At 37.8% G+C, this 19,998-nt stretch overlaps 2 protein-coding genes across 3 annotated transcripts; one reads left to right on the top strand and one right to left on the bottom strand.

Annotated features, from left to right (window-relative positions):
- Positions 1-1,676: 1,676 nt before the first annotated feature.
- LOC139115440 (uncharacterized) lies at positions 1,677-8,233 on the top strand. The gene is made up of 4 exons (XM_070677551.1): positions 1,677-1,859; positions 4,702-4,986; positions 5,281-5,931; positions 6,386-8,233. Exons 1-4 carry the CDS (start codon positions 1,832-1,834, stop codon positions 7,084-7,086), a joined length of 1,665 nt encoding a protein of 554 aa, XP_070533652.1. The 5' UTR covers positions 1,677-1,831; the 3' UTR covers positions 7,087-8,233.
- Positions 8,234-8,260: 27 nt separating this feature from the next.
- LOC139115433 (uncharacterized) lies at positions 8,261-19,998 on the bottom strand. Of its 2 annotated transcripts, XR_011548121.1 has the most exons (7): positions 19,605-19,998; positions 14,789-15,082; positions 14,220-14,516; positions 14,007-14,098; positions 12,369-12,750; positions 10,749-11,263; positions 8,261-10,561 (listed from the first exon to the last, which is right to left on the bottom strand). XR_011548121.1 is itself a non-coding variant. In XM_070677537.1 (6 exons), exons 1-6 carry the CDS (start codon positions 19,888-19,890, stop codon positions 11,001-11,003), a joined length of 1,614 nt encoding a protein of 537 aa, XP_070533638.1. In that variant the 5' UTR covers positions 19,891-19,997; the 3' UTR covers positions 10,403-11,000. The 2 variants fall into 2 exon arrangements, 1 of the variants encoding a protein (XP_070533638.1); XM_070677537.1 differs by having other exon boundaries at positions 10,403-11,263; positions 19,605-19,997.

Here is a 19,998-nt window from a genome sequence, read left to right on the forward strand (position 1 = left end):
ATGGAATTATTCTCATATAGGTTGTGTTGATATGCTAAATACTTGGCATTAAATTAAAGTTTTGGGATTCAATGCAGAAAGTGTTGGGAAACCACAAAACAAAAGTTCTGAAAAATAGCAAAAAGCCAGCCATGTAGCCGTAACGTTTGCATCGCCAGGTACAGAGCAAATGATATTAAATAGAAATTGTCTAGTAGCTTGTTGACTATTCAAACGTTTGTGCCATGTTTTTGCTACGTTTTACTCATTGGAAAAGAAGCTAAATAAATGCAACAAACAAATGAAGTCCAGTAAGCTTAATTATTTCTTATTCGTGACCCGATTGCAGAACACAACTATCTTTATATAAATTATCCATATCATTGTGTTCATCACATCTTTTCAATTATTCTATGTCGAGATACCAAACAATATATCATTGCGAAACGTACGCCTATTTCCAATACATATTTTATTGTACACTGATTGTCACTAGTGGTTTCACCTGTCCAACCTTTCATTATATTTTCAAAAAATCTGAGCTGTGTTTGCTATTAAGTGTTGTGAATGATATGCTTGTGAACCTTAGTAAAACTGGTGAGACTAAAGCGAGTGTTTGTCTCTCATCTAAATTGCTGGTAGGCGCTGTCATTTTCTGCTGAGAGTGGTAAGGCTCTAGAGACGTGATGGGTAATTCCTCCCGAGTCAGATTTTTCCCATAAATAAACCGACATCCCTCTTTATTTGAGGTTTATGGTATTCTCACATCTGTTTTTTCCAGATAACTTATAGTTTTTAAAGTTTATGATACACTTTATAATGAAATAAAAACTTGTTTCAGTCTAAAATTTATTGTTCAATACCCAGCATGTTAATCAAGTCCCAGGCTGCCTTATTTGTAGTGAATATTATATTTACCCTGGGATCATCAAAGTACTACCACATACAGGCTTTTATGACACAATTTTAATTTTAAAAAGCGACAAATGTCAATACGCATGTTATAGTTGTTGTTGTCAGAGCTTTAAACTTTGACGATTTTGACGAATACCGTTTTAAAACTACCGGGTACGTTTAATACTATCAACTATTTTCCCCAACACTGCAATGCCTGACCTTTTCTGAACCCCTCGATCGAGGCGAGATTAGCAGCCTCTAATTGGCAGTGCACATAGCGTGGACGAAAACGCTGACGCATATCTACGGCATTTTAATGGGGGATGCCACAGTTGTTTCGGAAGTTAAACGATCCGAAGTTGACCCAAATATAGGCGCATTGCGTTGCATGGCAGCCATGTCTTCTTTGTCTGCCGTCAAGGTCGACTCGTCATTGTCTCGTATAGGCAAGAAACGCAGAGAGCTAGAAATCCATACTATTGTGAAAAATTCAAACATTTTTAAGCTTTAGTGTCATTCTCGATAGCGGAAACCGCTATTTAATGACCTTAATTTGTAAAATTCATATGACTTGAGTGCCATTGCCTCAAACAACAATTGTCATTTTTCTCAATTTTCAAAAGTTAGGGCCTAAACAACAATGTCTGCTGTTTGACTAAGTCTTCGAATTCAGGAGATTGTATGTTATGTATGAGTCCCGCTCATTCTCCGATAATGGTAAGTTCTAAAATATTTCACTTTCGGTTTGAATCCATCTGTTCACGTTAACACTCTTTCAGTCATGCCGAAGTCAGCGTCTGTATACTGCCCCTGAAACCTTTGACCCATGACGCAGTAATGTTATCGTCGATTGGCACGTAATCCCCCTTGCTGTTGTAACGTAGGCTTACTTCCGCATGTTCGCGCTGAAAACGGATGGCAAAATAGATTGCATGATATTGAACTATAGCAGGCCATGGCTTCTTTATTGACACAACGTTCAGGTAAGGTTCCCCAGGCAAATTTATCGCAATGACATTTCTATACCCTCGATTGATTTTCACAGACGTTGATTGCATCAACGTGCAGCTTACCGCAAAGGTACAAGAGGCCACGACGCCATCTTGTTTGTTCTTGTGTCACCGTTTATATGCCGGCATTTTCCGTGAACATGAAACTTTGAAAATCCACGCGTTAGCTAATTTACACACGTACATCCTTGAACCTGGATTATTGTATGTCACTATCGCCTTCGTATGCAAAGTAAGTTTTGTACTCATAAAAGCCAACGTACGTATATCCCCCGGCTCACTACCACAAGTGCATGAAGGGTATGCAGACGTACGGCGTGCTTAATCACCTTGTTTCGCCTCATGTAGGACCCAGACGTTCGACCAAGAGACTATTAATATAATGTTGACTATCCACACCTGTTTTTGAATCGAGAACAAATTGTTTACCTTATATTTTTCCCAAAACGTGGAGTTTTGACATCGGTATCATGCCAAAACTGTTGACACCAGTCCTCTAATTTTAAGGGACCTTTGCATATGGTCTTTTAAGTTCGAACTGTCAAGGGTACAGCTGCACCAAATTAGAGACTCCGTGCCCCAAGACTAGTTCTTCAGCTTTCCTTTGTAGTCATACAAACTTAATAGTCTTATGTAAGGGAACAAACACAATTACCGACAAAAAGGGGATTGGAAAGAACATGTATAATCATGTAATATTTTTTTCTCCTTGTCTGTGCTGCTGCCAATAAGCCTAAAATCAGGGCTAGAATTGTAAGTCTGCCTATTTTTTTAGCTACCAAATTACACACTTGATAGCCTGTACAGTTATTGCATCTCCATTGAGACAATGAAACATTTCAAATTTAGTCTATCGTTTTCGTCACAATGTAAACAATATTAGAAAAAATCAGTTAGTCTGTTACAATCTACGATTCCATGGTATGAGCAAGGCGATGTGCGTCTATTGGGCCCTGCAGCCTTTGGGGCAAAAATCAAATGCCGGGCCACGTACGATCCCAATAACCAGACAATGATTTCAGAAGCGGAAGGCTTGTGAAAAGAACAACTAACTTTCACAAAGCAAATTTATTGACCACCAACTTGAAATGAAACATTTACATGTAAATATATGCTAGTACAGTGAAGTACGGAGAATCAAATTTTCAGTCACTATACTACTAGCCCGGGCACATGGCATCAAACGGAATTGACTGCTTTGGTGTACTGGAAGCTCATGACTTCACTTAAAATATCATCAAAACCCCCCCCCCCCCCCCCCATTTAGTTGAAACATGTGTCCCTGACTTTCAAAGTAGTAATTTGCCTTAAATTTCCCCAGAAGGACTTTTGTGAAGGAGTCTCATAAAACTCTCTGATCGTCTGCAAGCCAGCCCAGAGAGAGATCGAGGTCATAATGCTGAATTCCGTATATAGTCAAGACCCCGTAGCTCGATTGTAGCTGATCTTACCAAGAACCACCTAGCTTGTCAAAACAGCGGTATTGCCATCATGAGGATCAAGGAGTTCTCTTAGTTATTTGTGTTTTCAAACTATAAAGCTACTATAATTGTCTTCAACCACTTCTAGTTCTGGAGTCATAAGTGTAATGAAACATCTTCTTTATTTCTGTTAAACACATGTAATGCAGTAACTGGCAAGAATCCCCATAAAAGAAAAATGCGCATGAAATTGATTTTATCATGATGATGTCTTTTTTTACAATTCAAAACTGTAAATACAACCAGTTAAAATGACTTTGTCACAAACCATTATAGGAGACGTCCAGCAATCTTAATTTTAAAATGAATGTATGTATTCATGATATCAAATTTTCGATGGAAAACAACAGCCCTACATGTTTACAATACCTTTCTGCCTTGTTGACTTTGATTTGCTTTGCGTTCTTCGCTCACACATTGACCCTATTGTAACTCAGTGTCCCCTATTTTAACAATCATGGACACTGTGTCCCACCTTAAAATTCCTGGGCAAAACACTGTTTTATATATATATATATATATATATATATATATATATATATATATATATATATATATATATATATATATATAATATATATATATATATATATATATATATATATATATATATATATATTATATATATATATAACACACACACACACTTTGCAGCTGACGAGGGTATTATAGGCACACCAAATTCGGTAATTACCAGGCAACTTTGCAGAGTAGTTTGATGCGTACCCTGGTGTTTACCTTGACACGAGTCTGTTTTATTGTCTGAAGATTGTTAAGGAATACACTTTATAAAGCAGGCACCTCTGAGTAAACTTATGTGCCTATACTATAAAGTTTTGAAAGGGGAAAAATAATATAGTGTAAAGTATGCTCTATTATAGTCATTTTGTGTTCTTTTTTCTGTTGGTATTTGAAATGTAACTACGACTAATTTTGTTTGTTACACGCCAATATATTATTACCCCTTTCGAAACTGTCCCATGAACGGTGTGATACTCGGTAATATTTTGTTCCTGTGTGGGCATGTCAGTTTACTTAGTTGAGACGCTGCCCGTTGATTTTGGTGGATTCCTTTTCAAGTCTTCAGACAATAAAAAATATTCTTGTTTGCGTAAGTGCCAGGGCATATGACGAACTGTTCAGCTAAGTTGCTTGGAAATTATCTTGTTTGATGTGTCAAATATAACCGCGTCAGCTGTACATGTACTTCACAACTTCTCATTTTATATCAGCTTCTGACTTTCAATTTTATATAGATGTAGATTAAGATTGTATATATATCTACGGTATTGAAAGAACTGCTTCTTTTTAACAAAGTCCATCGTGTATTGCAGATATGGAGAACAAGAAGAGAATCGTCGTATTCACAAAACTGGAATCTTTTCGAAATGCTGCTGAGAAAGTAAAACAAAAGCTGCAGGATGTATTTCATGGAGACGTGCAAATTCTGAGCCATACTGATTCAAATCGCAACACTTGCAATTTAGAATCAGTGACTGCTGTGGTGGTTATAGACGCAAGACAAACAAGAACCCTGATAACTCCAGAAAGAAGAGATAGAAATGTGGACCATTGGGATGAACTGCACATGCTCAGTACGACAGTTACCGATCCTAGAGGTAAAAGCAATTGTATGAAACTCAGAAAACGTTCAATATATTTGTGATCTTTAAATCCTGAAACTCATCATGAATAATGGTGGCAAACAAGAACTCGTAAACCCGTCAAGTAAGTTCTCTGAAATAATCTCTAAATAGCGACAAAAGAACAAATTTCCCGTCAATTCCTGACCTACATGTTATATATATATATATATATATATATATATATATATATATATATATATATATATATATATATATATATAACTGCGAAGACAAACATAATGACATGATGACATTATGATTTTGCAGATTCTATTCTCATTGTTATCTATGGTGATGAGGCGTCGAGATATCTCACAGAAGATGAATATGTTGCCGACAGATGGAAGACAACGTGGAAATACAACGATGATATTGCATACCATCTTACCTCAAATCAGCGGTGTTTCACAATTTGGGACAATTTTAACAAATTGCAGGCAGAGCAAATACGATCTTTCACTCTCCAAGCCGAACGCCATACTTACAAGTTTTTCCAAGATGCCTGCGATGTTGAAGGGGAGGACAAGTCATATTCAGACCGCCACTTCAATGCCATTGTTATTGGGCGCGAACTCTTTGACAGTGACTCTGACCCGCACTTTATCAAAAGTGATTCTGTCAAATTGGTTCATATGGACATCATGACCTATTGCACCTTCCAATACAAGCACGACAAGTCACGAAAACCATCCATAACCATATATCAAACCGATGGTGTTGCTGAGCACGAATTCAGTGATTCAGATAAATTCATGCAGACTTTCACCAGTGTCATCGAGAACATGAAAGACTCTATATCTTCTGCGAAAAGGGCACCCAGGATAGACTGTACAATTATACTTGTCCATTCTCAATCCTGTCGTGAAATTGTTTCAACACAGAAGTCTCGCATCTGTAATCACCTAAATAAGGCCCTAGGTAATTAGTATACTACTCCAAATCTTTCGAATATTTATGAATGAGTACGTCATTATTTCCTTCACGTACGTTAAATCGTATATTTTTGTCTTAAACTTATGCTACCTAATACGTTTATTTCTTCAGTACATTTGGCAGTGAATAACTGCCTTGCAACATCACTGGACAACCTCATTCAGCGACTGCATCGTAAATCATTGTCGGTGTAAAGAGTGATGCGAAACACGTACAGAGATGGACTCTTTGAAAGTGTCAGGTTTACATTTTAAAAGTCTCATGAAATGCTCAAATGCAGTTTACTGATAAAACCGAAGTTGAACATAACATACCTGATTCTTTTATTTTTGTCAAGAGAGAACTGAATTCGCTATATGCATTTTCTATGGGGAGCGCAAGTAAACATCATAAGGATCATAATAATTTCCCATTCCCTTTTCATGTTTTTTCCCGGTAGGAAAGAAAAGTAAGTTATCAACTGAGAACGTCTTCGTACTCCTCCCGGAAGAGGCATCGCTTTCGACGGTCCGACATGCATGCTGCAGTAGTAAAGCACCTGCAATTTCTTGGAACCCATTTGAAAACCTCTGGCCAGCGGGGATGATCATCCAACTAGCCAAGACTGGAGCTATTGTCGCTGCATGGACCAGTCATCCACGCCGCGTATTGGTGGAAAATATTGGTTTCGTGGTTTGGTTTGCGACGATCCCATATGGTAACTGGAGCTCAACAGTGATTGGAGGACTCCTATTTCCACTACTTTCACTGCTATTACATGAGACGATGAAAAGTGATCGTGTCACAAACGAACAGGCTCATGACGAATCTGGCTCTGGTTCTCCTCTGGTTAAACAAATCTCTCGTGCGTGCGGGAAATCGGTCAAAAATATCGGAATGGTGGCTTGGCTTGTGGCAATCCTATACGCCAACAGCTTTAGGTCAGTAGTAGTTGGAAGACCAATATTTGCAATACTATTGCAAATGATATCTGAGCCAAGGAGTGCTGAATCAGTCGTTAATGAACAAGCTAGTGACGACCTTCTGTCTGTTAGTAACGAACAACGTGAAAGCGGCAATGTTGTGGTGTCCCGTAGTTCAAAAGTTGTTCTCCTTTGCCACGTCCTGTTTACAATCGGCATATGTCACTTTACTAGTTAGCTAAGCAATTAAGCAGAACGTTGACGAGATTTTCTTCGTTTGTGTAAATACACATGGTATATTGACCTTTTTATGGTCATCATGTGACTATAAGAGTGACAAAAGCAAACTTCGTCCAATGGCGATTTGAATAGTTTTGAGTTGTTTGCCCCTGGATTGGATTATAGTGGTCTAGGAGAGTACAAGCTCTTAAGTTTGGTTGGACTTGCGTGCATTGAAAATAGCCTGAGTAGAATTCATATTGGTGTAATCGACCATTGCATGAAGGACACAGCTGCAATTTTCCATGCTGATTAATTTTCAGAAGATATTTACCTTAGGACACCACAATGGAAATAAATCTCACAGCTTGTAGAGTCACATCAAAATTTTGCATTTCGTGAATTTGAACGTACATTATAAAGTGTGTGAACCGGTGTATTTTACATTTTACGCAGTTTATTTGGTGGTTGAATTGGCTTCTCTAAAAAGTTATATTGAGATTTTTTGGAAGAAATCCGTTTTTGAATTTCACGGAATTGAAGGAACAGCCAAAGTTAAACGCTTTGATGTGGGCAACATTTATGTATGGAAACGGTAGTCATTTTGCAAATAAAAAGTCGATAACTATTTTTGGTGGATTTGCGGTAATTTACTTAATTTATGCAATAGTGTGCATTGATTTAATATTTGTTATCATTTTCATTGGCATATGACGTTTACAGAAATATTTGATAAAAATTCTAAACTTCTTCTATCACCTTATTCAAGAAGGAATGGATTTATGAATAAAATAATAAATAAATGAAGTAATTATTTATTTAATAGTCTATTTATTTATTTATTTATTCATTCATTCATTGACTACATCAAAGAAAATTAAATTGTTTAAACATTTTTTTTATTTTATGTTAATTAATGTTGTACATCTTTGTAAATTTTGTTTTAAGCATTCACTCATTTGTTCATTCATCCATTCATTAATTAATTCACCTATTCATTCATTCACAAACCATTATTATTCTTCCAAGATATAAGTTCTACGTTGCCGTGACAAATCTTGTCAATCTACTGCCGTTGCCGTTCACTGCAATAATGTCAGGTGTAAATGTGCTAGATACATGAATACTTATCAATAAATAAATAAAATTCATGTCTTTTAAATTTATTTAAGAAAGTTTCCTGGCGTAGAAATTGTCCCTTCATTCTTTATTTATTACTTGATGGCGCAGATTGTCTATCACTAACTTGTCTCAAGACAGTGGACAAAATTGGTTATATTCGAAAAGGCGAACAACTGTGTAAGACATGAAAAAGGCCAGCGCAAACAAGAACTAATTCCAGAATGAGGGATTAACGACTTTGGCCTCAAGAGCATCAACGGAGGTAAGAGATAGACTCTTTAGACTTTGACCGGGTACAACCACGGTCAGCAAAAGGGCATTTTACCTTCTGAATTCTTTAGTACTTTATGTACGAAATTGTCACCACTTTAATATGGCGGTTTTTCAAAGGTAGAACACATAAGACTACACCTGCGAAGGTATATTGTTAGGTTTTAATAAAATTTCATACCAGAAATGCCTTTAAAGTAAAGAAGACCACAAGTTATAAGTTAGAATCGGAGTTAGTGAATGAGGAATGACCCAAAAGGTCGCTTGAGAAAATACAGACACAAAGTCTAAAGTAAATATCAATAATTGAATGACAATGTGCATCGAAGGGATTTCGAATGAAACGAAAGCCAGCAGTGATTCATCTATTCCTGGAATCAAATTCGAAAACATTGGACCACCATGTTACCATGACAATGAATGGATTATGCAAATATAATGAAACGAAAGCAGTCACGAGTCGTAAATACTTGGAATCGAAGTCAAGACGACAGCTGTATGTAAATGTGCTATTTTCATAATTTCGTGAAACGAAAGACAGTAATATGTCGTTAATAAATGAATGGGTCATGTGAACCAGTGATATATTTCCTTATTTTAAGACACAGTTGGATGCAATCAAAGCTATTTAATATACGCTGCGTTCGACTGTTGCTTTCTGTCGACGTACCATACGTGTAAATCCTGGGGGGTGTAACTTTCATTGGCGCTAAAATGCTTTTAGATACGTTTAAATTGTATCGGGGCGTTAATAACACTAACTTCAGTCTTTCATCTAAGATACCATCTTATTCGCTGAGATATGCTAATACTTACAATCATGTCGGCAGGTCTCGAAGTGACCTTTGACCTAGTGTCACAAATGGACATTAAAATATGGCAATGCGTAGTTTCGGTCACAGCTAGCAGGAGCCAGGTTTCAAAACCTAGATTTGTAATGGTCGTGCAATGCTAACACCACGCTGTGAAAGTAATTATTTAACACTAAATATATTCACACACGTATATGCCACATTGAATGTATTCTGTGGGGTACAGGCAGTACCTGTGAGAAATAAAAATTAAAAGTGGGTGATATTCAAACATGTAAGGAGCTTAATTGTCTATGATTTGAACTACTTGACTCCTGTATTTTGAATAAGGTCCTTCGCACGGTTTGACGGGTGACTGAAGCCGAACAATTGTGGTGGAACGACCATGTCCCCGTCAACGTACTGAGCAAATGGGGACAATAGTTACATAGTTCCATGCAAAAACTGAAGACCAATGTCGTTTAATCTAGAGATCGAAATACTTTGATGAAGTGTAACAAAGGGAAAGGAAGACGGGGATGGGAAGGCAAAAGGGACATCAGAAACTGTTGAAGAGTAGATTGCTATGGGCCAGAGGGAAAATGTTCATATGCGTCAACCTCGCTTCTTTGTGTTGAGCGTTCAACGCCCATACGGTCTGAGCACATGGTCACGCAAGCCAAAAGTGTGGTATATGCGGGAATCTGAAACGAAGTGGAAGGTTGCTACAGCTGAAGTACATTGAGAATAACGGCACAGAGAATATCGAGAAAACTTCAAGGCCGATACTCATTGTGCTTCATTGCTTTTCACATTTTCACTTACAATCGAAAGCAGACAGGAAATGCGGGTGTAAACCACAAGTGCTGAGATCATGCTTTTCATTGTTGATCAGTTCTCAATTGTCCATAGCAACATTAAAGCGGCTCATTTCTCAAATAATATCTGACCTGATTTTGGGGAATCTGCATGGACAACCCAGCATGTAAAGGTCAGCTATTTAGTCAAAAAGATACACATCTGTTGTAAATTACTCATTGTTGTTGCCAGTGTCAAAGGGTGACCGTAAAATATATCATAAAATGTGCCGGTAATAATTCACTCACCTGACTGATAAAAATTCTAAACAAGGCCATTTTTCTTTATGAATGAGTTTATTACTATGAGAAACAAATATATTTGAAAACATACAGAATAGGGCTATATGAAGATTGCATTTTAGAACAGATCTATATTATTCCTTCGATGACATGAAATGTTATTTGTAATTAAAACTACCTAGTTTGTATTGGCCATCTGCACCTTGAATGTGTTTTTCGCAGGTGTCATGTACATTATTGTGAATTCGTCTATTAACGAGGAAAAATTCGCTCCACAGTTTCAACCATGCACTGCCGTCGAAAATAAAAAAAATCTTCCTTAACTGCTCAAGCATATTTGTTTTATAAGAGTTGAAGATACAATGGGTGACTTAAAATTTGGTCGCTTTTCTTAAAATTAGCCAATGCTAAGAATCTCTACAGAAAATAAAATTTGCATCAAGAATACTCAAAATGCCATCTGCCCTCTCGATTGTACAATTAGTCAAAATATTACATAAAAGAACTTCAAGCCAAAGCTGAGTTGCCTAAGTTGTTTTAAAAATAAAAAAGTCCTTTCGAACGCGCTGACTTAATTGAATTTGCAAAATTGTCGTTCAATCTCAGTATTTAAATCTCAACATTTCGTCATGAAACTTGACACAGTAGATTTACTTCAGTTTCACATGCTGTTTCAACTTGTACCTCTTTGACCTCGATAGAATGGACCGCAACATACACAGCACATATTCATCCCTGTCTCTTCCTCCTAGCTGACTTGATGTAGGTCCTTCCTGGATATTACTCAGTGGATAAATGCTACCCTCATCAATGTTAGCTGCAAGGGATAGGTATTCAATTTTGTCTTGTATTTCTGCATCATCCTTCAGCTTGTCGATGTTTGTGATAATTCCAAATACAGGAATTCCTCGGCCTGTGATATAAAACATCCATATTCAGTGGACAATTAATTGTGCTGAGTATGATACTGAAACCATTCCCATTTGTTTGGGCCAAGTATTTGTGATACTATTCGAGTAAGCCCGCCTACGAGGTGTGCGTTGGCTTCTCTTTTATGGAATTGAAATCTCATGTCCGTTATACTAAATAACAGAACGCATTATATTTTTACATGGAGGAAGGGTGTTCAAATTTTTAGAGATGGCTCATTAATTTATTGATTTAAAAAAAAAACGAGAAAAGTATAAGTAGTAAGTGCCATTTCTATTCTTATAGCCAACATCAGGATTTCAAATAATTAACGGATTTTCAGTTTAAGCCCTTTCATGAGATGTAACCAGCTACTTTAATGCAATGTAAGCGCGGACTATCTCCAATATTTAATTATAGTGTTAACCTGGTGTTAATCATAAACCAATTTTGCTAAGGGGGTCATCAAGTTGCTCAGCAATATAAGGCCCCCAAATGAACAATCGTGACACTCTTGGTCGGTTTCTGAGGGCGAAGCTGGTTTCCAACTTCGCGACTCTTAGAAAAATTCAAATTTAAGATTGAGATAAAAAACATAATTACTATTTTTTTTTAAATCAGTAGCTCAGAAAGTCTGCCCACAAAATTCATTTCATAAACCGAACTTTACGTGTTCTAGGTGACATTGTATTCTTCATTATATATAGACAATTTATTTTCGCAGAGATTACGGTTCATTTGCAATGGACACATTATGGTACATTCATTCAATCGCCATACAAATTGCTATGCGTAATTATTACATGGAGTTATGACCTTATATAAACGCTAACGATCGCATGCAAGCATAGGTGTCCTTGACTCCGTCTGCGTAAATCAATAGTAAAGGGTCGTTTATTTTGTACATTTGTTCCATCGAAATAAGAAAACTTACCGTAGCTTCCTGTTTTGCCAGAAAATGCAAGCAATAACTCATTTCAAAGGTTACTTCAAAATTCGAAAGCAGAATATAGTAGTGATATAGCTTTGGACTCTTACATTGAAATATTAGAACTTTATACGTAAAAATATAACTATGTAAGTGGGCGAGGACTTGACATATGACTCACCTCTTGCCATCGCCACATCAGAAGCTATACGGGTAATAACTTCTACTTCAGGGGCGTAGCCTCGGTGGACGATAACGACGGCATCAACCTTGCCCATGTTTTTACCAGTGATGTACTTGAACAATCCCTCAACAGTATTCGATTCATCCCAGTAGTTCGTAGGTAAGTCTTCGGGAAATTTTCCGTCCACAATCCAAGATATTATTTTCCGCAGTTTTTCTTTATTCGCTGTCGTTTCTCCCATTGGTAATGCACCGCCAGGAACATCGATAAAATGGAATGTTTTGTTTCCAATTGTGAAAGTATGGGGTGAAACCACATGAGTACCAGCAGCTTCTCCCCCAGAAGTTTCTGCTATGGAGTCTTGGACACCGGGAAATGCCTGGCAAAAGATTATCAAAGTAACATACACTGTCACAATCATGGTAATAACTAAGATTTCACATGATGAATATCAAAGCAAAGCAAAGCACCCAGTAGGACACATACAAGCACATTCGCTGCTTAAGAGATTTGAGTGTTTATTTTTTACCATATACTTGTTTGTTATCCGTTGGCAACAGAGTATAGAAAAAATTCACCTCCTGGTCGCCAATTCTGTTTTTGTTAAAAATACCTTAAAATAAGTCATTGACAAAAACACACAACACACAATAGATTACCGATAGTATATCAAATGCGAAATCGTTGACTTTTCGAATTGCACAATGATGTTTTGCGCCAAGACATTAAGGTGCAGTGACTAACAATTTGATATCACAGTCATATATTGAGCATTTAATAATTCCTATGAAAGCAGTGAATACTTTGATATTTTAATTTCTCGCGAAAAATCTGCGAGGGCACTAATTTTTTATCCAGTCCCTATGTGACTTACCAATTACTCTGGGCGCTCTGTCCAATTTACGTATAGGTTAGAATCTATGATATCTCTTCCCCATTTTTAACATTTCTTGGATAATCTAATTTATCAAACAGGAAAAAGCCTAATTACAGGATTGGGTTTCCATCACTACCATTCTCCGACGTTAGGTCCATTACTTTTGACTTTCCTGGTCTCGACCTTACAATCCTTCAATATTCAGTCCGGTACCCTAACAAATGCCCAGCAATACCTTAAAATCACACGATTAAAGACTCTAACCAAGTTTGGTGCAAAGGAGGCTTTATCAACAATCCACTTCCCTAAACTAAAAATCTACCGTCCCTAGTAAAAGCAATACAGAAATACAATATCATAAAAGGGCAGAAAACAACAAGCCAGCTCTAAACATGAGTAGAACAGGGAGGTAAAAACACCAGCAGTATCCGAAGCTCTGACGAAACACCTGCAGTCGCAGCTATGACTAGCCATGATTTGAGTTGAGATCAATGCTGATTGGTTTCAAGTGGCGTCGTGCATGATCATAGGACTAAGCGCGATTTAAACACCGCTCAAAGAGCCTGTGCTTCAAATCGATATGTCGTCAGTCACGTACTCGTACCAAAAGTCACTCAACGATGTAGCGCTCGACGTGTATACGTATATACAGTATCGCGAATCGTGATTTCGCGAATGCGACACACAAAGACCATTTGTAAAATTAACTATTGCTCAACATTCTCATGTACTTTAAATTATTCCAATTTGATAGTTACCCTTGCTACTGTATTGATTGTTGATGACTTCCCATGACCAACTGCACCGAAGAACGCAATCTTCTGATCTACGCACAGTTCGGCCAACTCCTCTGAAAAAAGCAAAATATAATGTAATCAAGAAGATAAATAAGAAATGTTAGAAGAAAATAGTGACTACGAATATCCAACGTAATGTTGTACTTATGAGATCATCACACCGTTCACACTCACCTATTGATGGCGGTTTCTTTCTGTCGACAATACGGAGTTGGATGTTCTTTTCCTTCAATTCTCCGAGCTTTTGGAATGCATCAAATACTCCAACGTATGCTCCTTTCTTTGAAGGTACAGGTGAAAGAATTATTTGCTTTGATCGATCAGCGAGTGCGTCCTTAGATTCACTTGAGAGTTTGAATTTGTCGATTTTTTCCTTGATCAATGCAACCATGTTGTGCACCATATCATTCTCTCGACATTCAAGTAGGACAGTTTCGGAGGATTCGGTAGAAGTCACTGACAATTCAATCGCTGCAACACGATAGGATTTCGAATGGGTTACAAATAGATGAGATGGCAAATAGTCTTTATGGTACCGAAACAAGTTACGTTTATTAACATATATAATCATGACTGAAATAATAAAACACTTGTCTATAAAATTGTCAACAGTCTAATTTTACTCAGAATATCGTTTGCATGATATATTTAGGTCTATATTCAATTTCTTTTTGTTAACACTGTAGATCGAGTATATCGCTTAAACTTCAAGTTTGCAGTCATTTTCAATAGCATATACGTACGCTTTCCGCGATCTTTCATATCCGATGTCACAAGTTCGAATTCTATTATTTCGGTTGCCATCTGAGCGACACGAGTCTGATGTGAGATGGGTTGATATTCTTCATTTCCGGTGCTTCTCAATAGCCTGATTTCATTTCCAGGAGTTTTGATTTTTTCCATGATTTCTTCAGAAAGTCGAAAATTTTCAATATTTTCAAGAATGATCTTCACAAGGTCAATGACATCCTTTGAGCTCTCAATGCGTAATTTTATTGGGTTTACCGAGTGTATATATTTCACGGGCAATTCAATATCTGTAAAGAAGAATTAGTTAAAAAACGTAAAAAATGGCGAAATGGTCAACAAATATAGATGTAATTAATCATTCTCGGAACCAGAGTTCTTATCTCGCGTACGCCAATAAGTATCTCTGGCACAGGCAGATTACTATTCATGTGACCTCGAGGTCATTGGAACGTCAATGAACTACTCTTTTACCTGTCGCGCACTGCAGCCATGGTATTGCCACAGTAACGCGCGGCAGTTCGAATTCGCACAGTTTTCTACAGATTCAAATAAAAACGCCATTTTCTCTATTCAGTGTTTATTTATTGTTCTTTCTTTTGAGTATTCATATAGACGGCCTTGGTAAATAACTTCGAGTGCAGGAGGGGTCACAAGTCAAGAAAATACATCATCAGCAGACGATACAGAGGATTTGGCCAAAAAGGTCAGAACAGGTCAAGGCCTTGTTTCTTCCCGAATAATTACACTATTTAAAAGTAGTTCCTATGCTAATTATATTTTTCCTGTTCGTGTTTGCTATACACTTATAGTAACTAGTTTTCAAACCGATGAACATTTTTGCATGGAGGATGGACTTTGTATTTTCAGCGAGTTCGTCAAAGTGTCGGTTTTCGAGCTGACTTCCGGTTTGCGGATCGGTATGTGGTGATTTACCACGTAAACAGGACACCTGTGGCAGAGTTTCGCTGATCACTGCGTCTCACGTGACTAGCTAGACGCAGCACGAAGTAAGACGCAGATACCGGCAAACCGCCATTTTGAAATGAGACAGTTTTTGGTCTCCCGGAAGTTGTTGATTGCGCATGCCCGCACATAGTGCATCATTTTTTATCGCGTGCTTTTTAGTCTAGTCTGGTACCTGCCAATATTTCAAAACTTGTAAGAATGTTAATTAAATCCTCGATTAAATTCTAGCCACGTTCGCTGTGATAATTTTAGCTTTACTTCAAAGTAAAATTGAACAGCCAATGACAGCGCCCCATGATTCAACCAATCAGATTTCGTAATTCGATACATGGCGGTTTCCCGTTACCTGCCTCTTTGTGCTTGTCACTGAGGCGGGGACCAGCCAAATCGTCACTTATCGCCCACGCCGAATCAAATACATCGGGAATTGTGGGTAATACGCGATAAGATGACTCTGCCTGGACATTGGTAATTAATGTCAAATGAAGACGTTCCTTCGTGGGAGAAATTTGAGTTAAATTAAGCAACAATATCATTTCACTGAACTAAAATTACATTTATTTATTTATTTATTTATTTATTTATTATTTATTTATTTATTTATTTATTTATTTTCAAACTTTTCCCCCACACAGATAACACAACCATTAATTCTTTTGTTCTCGATGTTTTCCCACAAACGAGATTAGCCCGATAGGGGTCCATTTGTAATTTCTTGTTAACCCTAGTGTCTCTCAACATATACATGTATAGTTCACAGAAATTATACTTCCGTGAGAAGTAATCAAAGTTGTACATAATATAGCTTGGTTTTTGTCACCTTATTGTTATTTTGTTTGTGATCAGGCAAATTTGTTTAGAGCGGATTTCGAATAAGTTATTGACCCTATCACTTGGAAAGAGATTATTTGCTTTCATTTAAGAAAGTACTTTTGCGTCAAATAGCTAACTGACAAGAAGTACATTAAAACATGTAAATAATTTTTAACTCCTAAAAAGTACAATCATTTGCAGATAGGCATACATTCCAACTTTTCCCCACACAGAAACTGGGCAGTTTGGATTATTCATACCTATCTTAATCCTACTGTTCGTAATGTTTATGTCGTAAACACATCTATCGCACACTTTTAACACCTTTCCCGGGTTCTTGAACCCGGTTGGTCAAAATTGGCTGTTCTGGCCTTTTTGATCACCCCTCTTAAAATGCTTGGATAGTTGACTTGGAAAACAATTAAAATTAAAAGTTTCATTAGCAATTAAGCCAAACACCGGAAAACACAGAAAACATGGCTCATTACGCGTTCTCAGTAGGTGAAAAAGTTGAGGCCCTCGATGACTGTTACTGGTGGACAAAGGGTGCAGTGAAGAAAATAGTTGCAGTTGAAGAAGGACCGTGTCAGTATCTTGTCGGGTTCAACGGTTGGTCAGCAAAATGGGACAGAATTGTCGATGAAAATAGCACTAGGCAAAAGCCTTAACATTCATTCGGACACCAACAAAACCAAACAGATTAAAACCACCTCAGGATTTCAACAAATATAGTCGTAAAATGTGACTACACTACATCATGAGACACAAACAATCGCAACAACACCAATTCAAAGAAAAGTCAAATTGGACTCCACGAACAACAAAAAATACAAAAACCTGAAAGCTATCTGAAGCTGCTAACTCGCACTTCTAGAGATACCCTTTCAAACAAGGAAACAAAACATGTCGCGTGCCCAAAGAATCGCGATAAACCAGCTTGCAAACAGTAGACAAATTACCATAAAAACCCTTCGACAAGGGTCGGGTTTTCGTCTTGGTCAACACAAAAGATTACGTACACGAATGCGAAAGGCAATTACGCAACACTAAGTATTATACATAACTAGCCAGTGACGACACAGAACAAACAGTAAACAAAGTACACGAACTATTAAACAAAATGTACGAGAACAAACACATCGATCATGATACTTGTAAGTATCTTGATCCAAGAAAACATAAAATCCGTACCCCGCAGTGGTACTTATTGCCTAAAAATTCACAAACCTCGGCAAAAATCTGAAAGACACACTAATCAAAACAAAATTTACTGAAGTAAAGAAACATAGAACAAACAAACTGAACCACCAAACGGACTCACAACGAGACCCAAACATTAATATACTTGCCTCGCTACTCGAAGAGCAAGACCACTAAAATGCATTAAAACAATTTTCGCAAACACAAACTAAGGAAAGAATCTACACTGCGACTGATGAGAAACCACACTCGGGTTTCGAAACGCCAGCGTCAAAGGGCCACTCTATCAACTTGTAACACAATAGGTCCGGCTGAGTCTCGCCATAAGCTTTCCCCACACAAACAATACATTACCGTACACACTGATCCAAACTTCCCTACAAATATCCGAGGCGAAACAAACATTTTTATTAACACAAACAATCGGATAAGAATGTAGGAACACAGTTTTGAAACGAATCAAACACAAACTCGACACAAAAACATTTTGGATAGTTAGGTGGGGAGCCTCTTTCACACTTTTTACATACATAGAATGTATTTTCAAAGAGGAGACTCGCAGTCCAGTTGCTGTGATGTACTTTAAGAAAAATTAAGACGTTTACAGGAAAATTCAGTTTAGGCTACCCTCGGCTTTTCCAGTAACCGCCAGTTACTGGTAGTGGTAGCCTGCGGTAACTTATGCACTCAAATACGATCACGGACGTACCACGCACGTACAAATACCACGATAGTAAGCTTACGATGTTGTGTGGGCCGCTGTGTGCATGTTTCATTCACAGCGTTACCGACGAACATATCACTGCACACGGGCACGAGCTTTAATAGGCGGCTTCAAATTGTCCCTTTCCAATGAACGTTAGTGTTGTATTTGTAGTGACATGTGTGGAACCAACTAATTTGTCATGCTTTGTAAAGAGTAAGTGACATGTGTGGAACCAACAAATTTGTCCGCATGCTTTGTAAAGAGTAATTTTAATTCATTGCTCTTGTGTGGGGGGTTGTCAACCTGATGTAATCGCAAATCCTCAGATTTCCATCTGATATAAGTATGTACGTAAACAAGAAAAGTAAACTCATGAATTTTAATAGACGGGGTGGCTATGACCAATTTCAGCCAGATTGGTCACAGCCACCACGTCTAAGTCTGTGTGGGGAAAAGTTGTCATGTATAACAAGATACATATAGGCTGTTAGTGTTCCATACATGCTATGCCTGTATTGCCATTCTCCTATTGTTTAGAGAGTAGTGATATGAACCCGCACACATTTAAAAATTCATATCTCCATACCTATACTAGCAATACTCTTACTCGTTACAAATGTATCTAATATGGTTTGACACGAATTTGGCGGAGCCTCTCTTTAAAAGGACGCCGAGCTATGGCGGCGTTCATCGTGTAAGTGGACACCAAACAGGCAACACACGGGCACACGCTCCAGAAATGCGACTTTTTAGTTTTCCCCCGGCCGCAAAAAAACACAGACAGACTGCCAAGCGGTCAGCGCAAAGTTGCTGCTGATCGAACTCTGTGGTTATGTTCAAGGTCTAATGCGACTGGAAGACAATTTTTTGGGAAATTCGAGCATTTGTGGTGGGGAATCAATGACCATTGGCGATTTGAACCGAAAGTCAATCAAAAGCTTGCATAAACTCTGTTTGTAGGATTAGCAAAATGTGACAAAAGGTTGAGATCAGTTTGTGTAATTAATGTTATAGAAATCAAACATCTTACTGGCCAGGTGTTTGACTAGGAGGAGAACTCCACTAATGCGAGAACCTGGGATTGAAAACTGCGGCTTTAAGATCAAAATCAAGTTCACACTTACATTCACTTGGATTATTATCGAATTCGACTTCCGAGTTTTTGGCCTTCACAGCTCCAAGCTCATTACCAAAGTTTAAGCAAAGTTTGCTTCCGTCTTCACTGCGAGTGAAAATGTCCACCGTATTTATTTTGATGTCTTTCCCTTCGAGGCCAAAATCGTCAGCATTACTTTTTATGGCTTTGGCAAGGTCAAATACTGTTTCCGAAGCACTGAACTTGAATGGCAGAGCATTTCCTTTTGCCCGAGCATATTTCACCATAACGGTTATGGACTCCCCTGTTGACATTTTGTCAGTGTGTACGATGAACAGAATCTACCGGCCACCTGAATAGACTGAGTGGTACTGCCACGAGTACATGCCGGTACAGTGCTTAGTCCTAGCTGGGAGAATGTA

This window comes from Ptychodera flava, chromosome 17 (genome assembly GCF_041260155.1).
Source record: "Ptychodera flava strain L36383 chromosome 17, AS_Pfla_20210202, whole genome shotgun sequence".
Taxonomy (NCBI): domain Eukaryota; kingdom Metazoa; phylum Hemichordata; class Enteropneusta; family Ptychoderidae; genus Ptychodera; species Ptychodera flava.

Excerpts from the sequence above, each read along its gene's own strand:
- LOC139115433 (XM_070677537.1), bottom strand. The coding sequence starts at position 19,890 with ATGTCAACAGGGGAGTCCATAACCGTTATGGTGAAATATGCTCGGGCA. Across the intron at positions 12,751-14,006 it reads CAATCAATACAGTAGCAAGG|GCATTTCCCGGTGTCCAAGA; the intron begins GTAACTATCAAA and ends ATCTTTTGCCAG. Across the intron at positions 11,264-12,368 it reads TGATGTGGCGATGGCAAGAG|GCCGAGGAATTCCTGTATTT; the intron begins GTGAGTCATATG and ends TTTATATCACAG.
- LOC139115440 (XM_070677551.1), top strand. The coding sequence starts at position 1,832 with ATGGCTTCTTTATTGACACAACGTTCAG. Across the intron at positions 1,860-4,701 it reads TTTATTGACACAACGTTCAG|ATATGGAGAACAAGAAGAGA; the intron begins GTAAGGTTCCCC and ends CGTGTATTGCAG. Across the intron at positions 4,987-5,280 it reads GACAGTTACCGATCCTAGAG|ATTCTATTCTCATTGTTATC; the intron begins GTAAAAGCAATT and ends ATGATTTTGCAG.